We start from the raw sequence: 13,531 nt of genomic DNA, 5'->3' as shown, positions 1-13,531 counted from the left end.
AATTCTATTGCCTTATCATCGTCTCCAATGGTTTTTGAGATATCTTGGCTTAGTCCCAAGCTATTGAGGTGTGGTGTAAAATATGGGCATCGTTGTAAAACATGGCTTATTGTTAAATTGTTATTGCAATACTGGCAGTTCGGAGGTGTTTCTTTTGATATAAGATAGGAGTGGGTGAGCCTCGTATGACCTATTCTCAGCCTAGTCAGTACAACTTGAATTTTCTTGTTTTAACGATCTAATTTATGAAACAATCGACCCGATTTAAAAAAAAAAATCTTTTTATGCTAGATAAGATATTTATCATTGAATTTGGCTTTAGATTATATACCACAATATAATGAAACGCTTGCGTAGGCACGATGCCTTGGTCTTGCATAACTGTATACTGAAACAACACTGAAGGTGTAAGTAAACTGATGTGTAATGTTTTACATTTCAAAAATATTACCATACTTACGATTAATAATATATTTGGTCATTTAAATTTTATATGAAATAGATAAAAAATTATATAAAACGTATTCTGAACCAAAGCAATTTTTTCGTCCACTCATGTATAATCAGTGTATTTTTTTAGGGTATCGGTCAAACAAAACTGAAAGTGTAAGTAAACTGTTGTCTAATGATTTGAAACGTTTCGAAAATATTACAATACATGTGATTAATAATATATTTGGTAATTTAAATTTTATATTAAATAGATACAAAATATATATATAAAGTATTCTGAACCAAAGCAATTTTTTTCGTCTATTAATGTATAATCTATGTATTTATTAGGGCGTCGGTCGAACGCTGAAGGTGTAAGTAAACTATTGTATAATGATTTGCAACATTTCGAAAATATTATCATACAACCAATGAGGGCATCGTTTGTTCTATCGGTCTGGACCTTGGTATTAAGTTCGGGCCTGAAGACCTGGACTTCGTCGACAGGAAAAGGTCCAGAGAAGAGGACTCCTATCCACCACGGATCCTAGTCAAGTTCATTAGATAAGGCTGCGGAAAGTTAGAAGGGATTTCCCTACTAGACACCTAGGCTGGGACAGTGATGAAAGAATCTACATCGATGAAGAAATGACAGGGAAACCGACATCTGTATTGGCTGGCGAGGCAGAATAGGGCCACTGGCAAAGTGAAGTACGTTTGGTTTGCTGGAGGTAGAGTCATATGTCGGCGTAATCATCATTATTAGTTAAGTATCGTATCCTCTTTCCGTCGTTCATATAAATACAAAGGAAGACTTAGACTCATTCGATAGACGTAAAATTAAGTGTTTCCTTCCTATACTATTTTACTTTTACTACATATATTTTGAACAAATGTTTTTACTTAGATTCACTTTATTTTGTTTGTTTAAATAATGACAAGTAATTTATTTATTTTTCACAATGAGTTTTATATTTTATTTTTCAATTATTAAGAATGTTTTCAATTTATGATGGAACTTACTTAATACTTCAGTTAAATAACAGTTCCTACTTTACTTCATTTTTTCTCATTTTGTATTCATTTGAGTTTTATTTCTATATTTTTCTCATTAATCATTATTTTCCATTTTTACTTAAAGATTAGGATTTTTATTTTTCACATACCTGTTGCATTTTTAATTGATTATCACAATCTCTCATTTATTCTAAGTTTTAATCTTATTTTAAAAATACCTATTGTAACTGGTTAAAAGAAAATATTTATAAAAATAAAACAACCATACATTACAAGTGTATTCAATTTCGATTCAAATATATTCCAAGAGCCGGGAGGAAAAAAGGCAGTTATTTCGCCTCAATTTTTTATTACTTTAATGAAAACTATTTATCTATTTTAGGTTCAATAGTTGTTCAGGTATAACTTTTTAAAAGCAACATTTCATAAAAATGTACTGAAAGATAAGTGAATTTATTTTGAGAAATCTATATCTCAGAATCAATGAGACGCATAGATGTCTATTGGCACTAGATTAAAGCTAGTTTAATATACTATAAAGTAGTTTATACGAATAGGAGATTTATGTATTTTACAGACATCTTCCTGAAGTGCCTTTTTTATTTTTTTAAAATGTTTAGTCTTAGAAAAAATTGCACTTTTGACAATTAAAAAATATATATTCAAAGCTTTATATCTAAATTCTAGAATTACTAAAAATAATGTAAGTAGAGATTTTGGAATATCTTATTAAGTCGGGATATCTTATTAATACACAATGGCTCTACGCCCATAGCCCTAAAGAATGTCTTTTCTTAGCGTCAACTAAAACCAGAAAACATTAGTTATTTTACAACAGGAAAAACGAACTACTAATTTTTTAAACACTCTTTTAAGAGACATAAAAAAAGAAGTTATTTATTAAAATTTGGTTTCTAACATTTTCTTTGAATTGAAATTTTTGAAAGCGATTTCATTGATTTTTTTTAAATTACAAGTAGAGAATATATATATTTTTATGAATTTAAACTAGAAAATTGTGATTAAAAAAAAGTTTAACATTGTAAAAATATTCATTTCTTTGATTATCATGTTTTACGACTGAATGCCTCAGTTATAGAAAATAAGCGATCTCTGAGATATTTTTCGAAATTAGCATAATATGTGGATTGTTCTAAAATTGAATCATTGCTTTTCAAATAAATACGTCAAAAATATAACAGAAATAATAATACGAAGATAATTAATAAAGAAAAAAAAATTGAGTCTTATCTAGTGCCTCACCAAAAAATTTAATTAATACGCTGCGATATTAAGGATTTTTCTTTAAAAAAAATATTGACAATCACTAGACGTAGGCGGTGTATACGTATCCACTTCTGTAGGAAATCTTTGGTATTTTTTATATTACGATATTGACAAAATAGATTTAAATCTCTTTGTCATTAATTATTGGAATAACTTCAATAGAAATGTTATCGCTTAGACAATATAAATAGGTAATAATGACGTGATATAAGATAAACGAAACATCAAGATAATAAATATTTGATAACAGATCGTAGCGGATGTGTGTTAGTTTATTTTATACTTAATAATTTATCTAAACGACTCTTCATAGAACTATTTTTTACATAAATTGTTCAAGGCACCGCATCAGAAGCAGTTTTGAAGTCCATTCGTGATATTGCAAAGAAGCTGGAAACAGTTAATTATGCAGTGGGAATATATTTTCCACTGGACGAGCTAACATCACACATTTTCTGGGTAATAATTTTTTTTTATATATCATTCATTTTATTTACCTTATAAATGAAGATAACAATATAAATAATGAGCGACGAAACAAGTTAAGAGTTTGCTAACCACTGGTTTAACCCAAATGTACAACATTAAAATAAAAAATCAGTTGACAGGTAGTATGTTTGTTTAGAAAATACGACACACGAATAAGGACTTTACAATCTAATATTTTCCTGCCATGGTTCCATATTTATTTTTTTAAATTATTTTATTTTCCTTCAATTATCTACTTTCTAGCTATCTTCTTATTAAATTATATATTCTATGCATTATTTTAGTTTATTTATTTGCATTATTCTATTATATACAATCGACTTTTTAGTTTACAGTGAAACTTCTTTAGATAGATCAAAATGGCCTTGTTCAGATGAAAAGTTAAACGCTAATTCTTCTCAATAAATTAAATAGCATAAAATGATATTTATATAAAATAGATATTTTACAACTAATTACTACACTAGTAACTAGATTTTGATTATAATAATTTTCAGAGTTTGTTAAAGTATTTGAGAGATCAAATTTCTTGATATATGTAACTACCGCTACTTGAAAATGTAGATGGTAACATACAAGTGGAAAGCCTCTTCAATAGGCTATTAAGTGCAAGTGTAGACTATAATACAGGTTAAGACTACTTTAGGGATCCATCCCATTAGTGCAGTGACACTTTTAAGCGTGTAGATTAATTGAGTGTAATACTAATAATGAAGATGCCTAGAGGCACCACTACCCGACGACGTTCCTCGCGCGAAGCGTCAAAAGAAAAGGACACAGACAAAGATTTCAGTTCCGAAGAAGTCTGCCCCAGCAGCTCAAAATGAACTCCAGGGAGAAGTAGCAGCACAGGTAGCTATCTCTAATGACTACTGGCCACTGAGACAACTAACACCAGAAGAGGCACCTACGCAGGCACCCACACCAAATAAGAAACCTACACGGGTTATAATGAGGAAAGATGACCACACCATTCCACAGGTAAAGCATTTTTTAAATAAAGTGTTAGTGACAAACTATTATCTACGTCAGACCAGGACGGAAATTCACATCCATTTAGATAATGAAAAAGATAGACCCACCGTTGAACAAGGGCTTAAAAATTGAAATATTGGGTTTCATTCATTTGCCCCAAAGACCTCCAAGACGCTCCAAAATAAATTAGTAATTAAAAATTTAGATTTATCCATCCCGATAAGTGACGTTAAGACAGCTTTCGCACCATTACAGCCCACTGACGTCCGACGGCTTCAGAAAACTGCACCCAAGGGGTCAAAAACAGACCTCACTCCTATAGCGATCACGGAGTCCACCGGTGTCACTATGAAAGATCTCCAAACAAATGTTCGACACGCCAACCTTTTCACGGCTGCCAAATATATACAACCAAAAGACACTGTCCCACCCCATATAAATGCCAACATTATGGCCATACTAAAAATTATTGCTATTATACAATAAAGTGCGTCCGCTGAAGTGGCTCTCATCATATCTCCCAATGCTCCCGGGAAGGCGAACCAAAATGCACCAACTGCAACGGTGATCATGTTGCATAGTTTAGGGGATGCACTTATAGGAAAAACATAGAAAGAAAAATAGAAAAGAAAAAGGCAGCAGTAGCAGCTAAATTAGAGCATAAGGTAAGGACAGGAACAACATTTGCATCGCTCTATAACAACAGACCCGTAACCACGACCAGCACACCCATGACACAGCCACCACCATCTACTAGTCACGTCCAATACCTTCCCTTGCCTTCTGATGGACAACTCCCACCAGCCACGGGAATATTTACTCCCACCACCATCCCGCCAACACCTAACATGTCAGCGGTCACCATAGATCAGATCATGCAGTTATTGTACACATTAACACACCAGATCTCAGCCTTGGTTTAGGTCATTGCGGCACAAAACACCAAGCCATGAACGCTAATACTATAAACTTCAACTGTCGTAGTCTCAACAATAAGATTAACGAGATAGAAGCGCTGCTGGCCATCACACAACCAACCGTGGCCGTCTTTACTGACACCAGGTTGCAAGGACGTTCACCCTATTTCCACCCTATCACCACTGACGACGGGCGCGACCCACATGGAGGCGTTCTCATTGTGGTGCGGCATGGTATGCAATGGAAAAAGATGCCTGCACCCCAGGTAACCAGAGACAGCAAACTCAGCCACGTCACGATACAAATCCTCATGAAACAGCCCACGCTCATCACGGGCTTCTACAGACGCCCACGCGGATCGCTGCGGGAAATGAAGCAATTCATAGAAACCTGTGGGGCTAAATCAAACCATTGGTTGGTTGGTGATTTTAATGCCAAACACACCATATGGCATAATTCCACTACAAATGGAGCTGGTAAACAGATGGCGAAAACCCAATTCACGGTAGTCCACCCGGATACTTACACTTTCCGCCATGTCGCAAATGGAGCCACTTCAAGTTTAGACCTCCTCCTGAAGCGACAACCGCACAGGATTACAGAATGACAGGGAACATTTATGAAATGAAGCATCTTTTATGAAATCTCCAAAATTTATTGGGTGGGATTCTACTATCAACGGAAATTATTCATTATTGCTAGTTTGTTTTGACAGCTATTATGACCAAACGCAACGCAACAAATTGATTAATATCTTACAGGGAATTCATCGCAGATTCCAAAAACGGCGATGAAAGTGAGGAATCTTTAGTTGAAGTTGAGGAAGGTGAGGTTGGTGGGACTGAACTTCATTTTGGTTTTAACTAAAGCACTCTAAAACCTTACTATTAGTAATATATTAATAAATCAATAATTAATAACTAAAAGCAATTATATTTGCAGATTGAGAATCACTTGATGAGTGTGACAGTCGTAAATGCAGTGAGAATTTACGCTGACTATTTAAAAACCATTTTTGACTATGACAGAATCAGAAAATTATTGTGTGGCGACGAAATCGTTAGCATTCCTGTAAGGATTTTAGTTGATTGTATGAAAGGAGGTGAGATAATTTTTTTTGTTATCCCCAGTTTAAAAGATATTTGGGATGTAAGTGTCGAACAAAAATATATACAACGTAAGAAATAATATATAACATATATATTATTATAACTATCGACATTATATTATAATATCGATAGTTTTAAATAGTAGTTCGATGTATATAAAAACTGTGTTGAAGGTATAAGAATAACAATGATGCTAGTAAAATCAGTTATATTAATTTATTAATGAATAAATAAAATTTGGAATGGGTTATTAAATACCGAAAAAGTCCATCGGTGAATATCAGAAAAACATTGAATACGGAGATGATGTATTCAGGCTGACGATATATTTGTTCTTCTTGAAATGTCTGCACTTTTTCTAAAAGCATTTTAGTTTTCATAGGTTTTTTAAATTCCTGATTAAAACTTTCAAATTTTCGAAAAAAAAAAAAACTTCGAAATTCTAGAAATGTTTTTTTTTTCCTTCAGGTATCTTATTTTATACAACAACGTTACACAACAGTGTACCTAAAATCATAGTATTTATGTTTATCCCAGATTTTATAATTTCATTTTTTTACTTTCTAAGCATAATGAGAGGTATGTAAATCCGAACTTACACTCATGAGGATATCTGAGGCGAGTCTTTTATAATGAGGGACGAAGCAGCCCGTTCAGGAAAACAGCAATAAGATTGTTCGAAATTCTAAAATCAATTAGTATGTAACATTCCGTTCTTTTGAAGAATGAGCCGTGCTTACATTATTTCTGTATTTGGTTAAATTATGATCATGTTTAATGTTATTGTTAATCTATATATTAATGTAGTGTCTTTTTTTGATACCTTTCTCCACGTCAGCTGCTGGACCTTATGCCACTGAAGTACTGGAGTACGACCTAGGTGCCTGTCCAGGAACCGTTGTAAACGCAACTCCTGAAGAATTCTTCATCACAGGTTACCCAACCCCAAGGAATTCAAAAACTCTTGTACAAGGCCTAAGGACGGGAAATTACCATGCAGGCTTTGCCCTGGATACCCTTGGTGTAATTATGCCCCAATACTTTCTGATATCACATTAAGAAAAATATTTTTAGTAATTCATTATTGTACTGGCAGGGCAGGGTCATGGTGATGGGTCGGAGAGCGTATCACGTGAACTCAAGTGATTCAATCGCCATTTTAGCAAAGCATCTGCATTGCATTCCATACTTCCAACTACACGGGATCAAGGGTTTTGCAAGATGCTTTACCACGTCAAAAGCCTTAGACAGGTTTTATAATCTACTTAATTAGCCATCTAACAAAATTCTGGAACTGTCTTATTTTTTCTGTGATTTTTTTTCAGCGTTGTAGAGCCTACGGAAAAACCTTTGTACGAAACTCCACTCAGCTGGACATATATGAGTGATCTGATCAAGAAAAACCAAATATCGTTTTGTGGGGATAACCATTATGCGTAAGTAGGTTACCTACTTCTGATTGTTTTCCGGTTAAAAAGAAACAAAAATTGAAGAAATCTGAAGTCAATATTGAAATATTACAGCATTATCGGTCTAATTTTAGCTGGTACTGAGATGTTCTGATTTATTAATGATTCAAGATGGTAAACTGGCAAAGACTTTTATAGGTTATCCTTCCGACATTAATACTTCCTTCAGTTCAGGGTGTTAGTTTCGAGACCACTTACTTCTTTTCTGTATGCATTTTCGCGCAATTTACTTGCTGGTTTCACTAAATGAAGGTTTGCTTGTGTTGTAACATGGACAGACCAGGAATGTCCAAGTCGTCAGTAAACTAAAAAATTAAGAAGTTCTGAAAACCTGCCTACTTGAATTCAAGAATCCATTACCGATCTAGCACCATGAATTTGTTCCAACACAATAATCAAATAAAATGTTCGTGACTGTTGAGTTTCATGTGGGTTATTATGCGAACTATTTCATCGTTCAACCGGTGAATCGTGAGAGCCTTCGAGATAGGCCACTGGAGTTTCCAGGAACATAGATATTAGGAGGACTTATTGTTAGAACTGTTTTATTGGTTTTGTTTCCTGAGGTGATGTTAGTTGAAAGGTTTTAACACATAAATGTATTATAAAAGTGCTCCAAAATCCTCTGGGGACACCCCCTTTGTCTCAGTTAATGAGTGGGAATGGTCTGCGCATGGTAAAAGTTTTAGCGTAGTAGTCCCGAGATCTCTTCGAGTTGGGAACTACTGTAATGAACGGATGATAAACATATTCAAAGGAGGCATATCTTCATAGGTTTAAATACCACTTTTGTCCATATTCCGGAGGATTTTGTTTATTTCTACAACTGACAAATCATTGGATTTGTAGAACGAATCATACAATTATTCCTGAACTTGGCTAGAGCATTCCACATTTATTCGTTATGCATTCCCTTGGGAAAATTGTCTTTCTCTTTGCAAACTTAATTCCTCCACCGGCGAAAGACTTGAAATTTCAAACATGGAGGACATCACTTTATATAATTTTCTTTTAATGGTTCCTTTTGTTTAAGGGTAAATTCCATTTGTTCTAAGTCTTTTAGTCAATTAATTCGATTTTTATTGATTTGCTCAACATTACCAATTACCTAGTATCTGATATAATTATTAATCTAATATAATGTTTTTTGTTATCATCAGCTTAGGTTCTTCCCATTTGGAAGAAAAGGATGGGATTTGGGGAATACTAGCATGGCTGTCAGTGCTTTACCACATGAGGCTGCCAGTAAAAGACCTGATGTACCACCACTGGCTGCAGCACGGTAGATATTTTACAGCGAGGTATTCACAAAGTCTTTTCTTATCGATTAAAAATTAAGCAGAAAGCTTAAATATTTTAGTTAAGTAACGCTAAATATTACTTGAAATTCTGTCCCAATTTTAATCACATAACTTTTTCTGTAGTTTGTTGTATGACAATATCGAAACAAAGGACTACTTAGTAATAGTAGATTACATTGAGTTCATCATCAACCACGAAATGCTTGTTGCAAGTCAGCATGGGAAGAAACCATTCGTTTACACAGTACTATCTGCAAGCAGTTTCAAGCATATCGACCCAGACGATAAAACAATCAGAAAAACTGTAAGTGGTCCTTAAAATTGAATCGTTGTTAATTGATAAACTCTTTACTGCCTTTTTTAAATGATGTATATTTAGTTTGGGTTATTAAATACTTATATTGTAGAAACGAAGAGACTAAATCTGTTTAAGATAATCCCTTAGTTTTTTTTTCTTTATTTAAAAATGTATAGTTGCTGCCAAACTGTCTTTATCCAGCAAGTGGTTTATTACAAAACTACTTACAAGTTAAATAAAAAAAAAAATTGTCAACGTTAGATCAATTATCTTTTTCACTGTTTTTATTATTTTTTCTATAATTAAAATTACATTAACTGGAAATTATCCTTTTCTCTGTGGTAATTCTTAATAGGGAGAAAATTATAAAATAGTCCATATTTTAAGGTTAATGATTTGTTATTATTTAAAAAAGGATGGTCCAGGTGCTGTCAAAGAAAAATTCAAGTAGTCGTAAAACTATTTATGATGAGCCAAAGTTTCGGCCCACGTTGTGATGTTTCATCAGGGCTAAAAAAAGATACAAACACTTACAGGATGTAACTCAACAAAGTAAATGAAAAATTAAAAGTTGTACTTTAAAACGTAAACATTGTATAACAATAATAAAATGTTTCAGACAATTAATGAAAACGGAAATAACAACAGAAAAAGAAGAAATATAAAATACAGTACACACAGAAGATGGAAAAAGTGGAATAAGAGTATAATCAAGAATTAAGGAAGATAATGGACAAGATAGGAAACGTACCTTTCAGGCTAGAGGTCAGTGCGAAAGCGAACGGATTGAAAAGAAAGGGAAGGGGTTTTGATAAAATGGACATTTATACAGAAAAGACTTTTTCACATGGGTGAGCGAAAGTAGTAGACCGAATCTAATAAAATTGATATTAAACTGATTTTATACCAATCTCCAACTTTCATCACGAATTGGGCCAAATCAGATCAGAACATTTCGAAAAGTAGTTGTGCCTAGGAAAATGCATTTACCCACTCGCAATCGAAAGGATTCTGATAAAATTGTTATACAGAATTTTCTTTTAAATGTCAAGAGAGAGAGAGAAAAATGTTTTATTCATTCATGCTGCCCAAATACACCGGGTTGCTACATTACAATACTAATCAATCCGTGACCAGACATATATAAATTACATATTTTTACATGATATTATAAAGTAGAAAGAAAACATGTTTTTTTCTTCTTCTTTTTTCTCACATTTTTCCTTTACAATCAATTCTACACACTAAATACAAATATTTCAATATATTAATTTTTTTTAAATATAATAAGATGGTCAGGGTTGCGGTCTAAAACAGAACAAATAGTTTAAAATTATTTTAATGTCCGATGTTTCGCCCCACTTTGCAGGGCTTATATATATATTGATTATATATATCAACAGCTTGATATATATAATCAATATGTAGTTGATATATTGGCTGTTCAACCGTTCGCTTTGAACTGCCCTGATGAAGCCTTGCAAAGTGGGACGAAACGTCGGACATTAAAATAGTTTTAAACTATTTGTTCTTTTTTTGACCGCAACCCTGACCATCTTCTTATATTTAAATCTTTACGGTCAACTATATATATGTATATATAATATTCCTTTTTTTCTTTCCCTTTCTTGTCCCTTCTATTTCACAATATTTGTTTCATTTTATCAACAAATTCACTCTCCCGAATTCCCTCTCTCAGATCCTCCCCAGTGACCCGCTAAACAAACTCACCATTAGACAGTGATGCGAAATCAAACCAGAGAAATACTAGTCACAGAAATAGATCAGTTTAAATTAAAACAAACAAGTAAATACATTTTACCAAAACAAAACTAATACATTGATTTAAAGGAAAATATAATAAAAAATTGATTAAAAGAAATAATAGATTGGATACATAAGTAAAAACCAAAGATAAATAAATAAATAAAAATAATAATAATAATAACAAAATAATTTAATGAATAATTGAGTTAAACAAGTTAAAACACTCAAATCAATCAATCAATGAATGAATAATCTAGAGCTAATTTTCATGCAGGTGATAATGTATGATCCCCAGGAAGTCCAAAATAATATTTCCCGCCAAGATCACAATATTCCCCATGCTAACACCTCGGCCTTCTAAGAAGCTCCTTGTTCTATCTGGTATTGTACCGTGAGATCCAAACCAAAGTCTTCTCACGGTGAACTCTCTCTCTCTCCGAAGGTCTCGCGGAATTTTTCCTTAAGGAAAGGGATGCATTTTTCATATATTTCCTTTTTTCCCCTTTCCACTCCACCTTCCGGTTCAAGGTCATTACTTTCCAATCTTACCGTCGGATCCAAGACAAGAGTCGTGCCTCCGACTTTTGAAAATGCAACAATATCGACGTTTCTTACGGATTCGTCGGTGTCTACGCAATAAACCTCCTCGAAGCAGGTGAAGTCTTTTCTTTCAAAAAACTTCATCAATTCTTCTTTGACTCTGTGGTACCGGGGTGTTATCAGGAGGGAGTTGTTGGGTCATTTTCCCAGCACAGGGGCTGGTGACAGAGGGACCCAACTTCTTGCTGTCCACTGGCTCCTGGGACTTCACGCAGTGCGTGGGGGCTTCAGGGCGTTCACCCATTCTGACCCCGAGAGTATCTGCTTCTCACATACATATCTATTCGCTTTTGGGGTCTCTTTGAAATGGCGAACACCAATACCCTGCTACCTGCAATTGGCCCATTATTCGAAAGCATTCTCACGCAACGACTGCTGTTGAGCTCTCACACTTTGGTAGCTCTGATCCATCCCCAGTCTAGCGGCACATGCCGCGATGTCGGCTTTGTAATTGAGTGTAGACTGGAATTGGGCATCCGGAACAATCGACAGTCGTTGAGCAATGGACCAATGCTGCAGGGGAGCAGACCCAGTCCTCGATACCTACTGGCTGCGTATAGCATCGTCGACGAGGTGTTAGCAGGAACCAATAAAAAATACTGGTTTTATTTGATGAATACAATTTTTCTTTATTCTCTACATGGCTACAAAGCTTTCCAATCTTTGGTTCCAAACTCGTAACTGTTTTATAGTTAATCTAATATTTTAGGTGAGTTAATTTAATTATATTTTTATTTGTTGGGCTTATTAGTTAATTAGGTAGTATTAAAATAAACTATCATAATAGACCTAGTGCGTTTCATGTCCTATCGTACACGGAAATGATTCAGAATTAAAGGGCCGTTTGGGGGCTCGCAGAAGCAATGGATTTTAAAAGATGAGGTATTAAAAGAAAGGAAATTATGGAGAAGTGACGAATTTCAATTTTGACATCTAAATTCTTCCTAAAACTTATTTAAAAAAACGAGAGGTTCAAAAAACTCCTACGGATCATGAATACCCCTAATATATAGGGTGAATGAATGAATACCCTGATACAATGGCCTACACCTCGGCTTACCCCTCCATTTCTATCTTAGTTCAGCGATGTTTTTATAGTGATTCCTCAATTGAATATTCACCTTCACATGTTGATTCCGTTCTATACGAAACTTTAATTATATCTGCAGGGTGCAGATCCACGTTTAGTCCTCTTTTCGAGAACTTTTTTTTCTCTTTCTTAATTTTTTTTCCGCTTTCTACGTAAGTGGTTATCCCTTGTTATTGTTATGCCCAATTCTTAAAAGATGTATAGTTTCAAAATACAAAAATATAACTTTTCAGGGAGCTATTGTTACTTTGCACCCTAACTCACGGTTGGTCTATAAACTGGAGATCGGAAAAACCAAAAAACTGAGGATTTTCTTGGAAGCTCACTCAGACGACCCTTCTGACTTCGGAGCCGAACCAGTGGCGTTCCTCACTCCGCTCGCTAAGCTGTCCATAAAAATGGTCAATCTTCCTCATTTCTTGCAGGACAATACACCGTTATTCATGTTGTGAATTAAATCTAGTTAACAAATGGTTTTGGTTTTTCATCATATTTTATTTATAATACATATTTGATAAGAATTAAAACTATTAAACTTTGCTGTCATTATGTTTTGAATTATGATTTTAATTCAACAGCAATTGAACAACAGAAAATAACAACACTCTAACAATAGCCTAGGTCATGTTGACATAAGAGGAGTTTTCTATCAAAAGCCAATATGTCAAGAAAATTAAAAAAAAATTAATATGAAAGCGTCTCATGAAAATATGTTAATTTATTAAAAATGTTGATCAGTAACAGCAATTTGAAAAAAGAAAACTTGGATAAATTGTTGG

At 33.9% G+C, this 13,531-nt stretch overlaps 1 protein-coding gene across 5 annotated transcripts; it reads left to right on the top strand.

The window, feature by feature from the left end:
- Positions 1-3,076: 3,076 nt before the first annotated feature.
- Positions 3,077-13,227, top strand: LOC106692116 (phosphoglucomutase-like protein 5; the record flags this gene model as incomplete). Of its 5 annotated transcripts, none has more annotated exon segments than XR_010845118.1 (10): positions 3,077-3,195; positions 6,061-6,220; positions 7,066-7,250; positions 7,324-7,478; positions 7,553-7,663; positions 8,857-8,997; positions 9,121-9,301; positions 9,721-9,847; positions 9,915-10,146; positions 12,986-13,119. XR_010845118.1 is itself a non-coding variant. In XM_067053351.1 (9 exon segments), coding segments are annotated over 8 exon segments (1,154 nt in total), but the record flags the coding sequence as incomplete, so codon positions are not given.
- Positions 13,228-13,531: the final 304 nt, after the last annotated feature.

Source organism: Halyomorpha halys, unplaced genomic scaffold (assembly GCF_000696795.3).
Source record: "Halyomorpha halys isolate HHAL.00 unplaced genomic scaffold, Hhal_1.1 Scaffold8861.1, whole genome shotgun sequence".
Classification (NCBI taxonomy): domain Eukaryota; kingdom Metazoa; phylum Arthropoda; class Insecta; order Hemiptera; family Pentatomidae; genus Halyomorpha; species Halyomorpha halys.
Note: the sequence above shows the minus strand (reverse complement) of the source record. Positions and strands in the feature narration are given on the sequence as shown.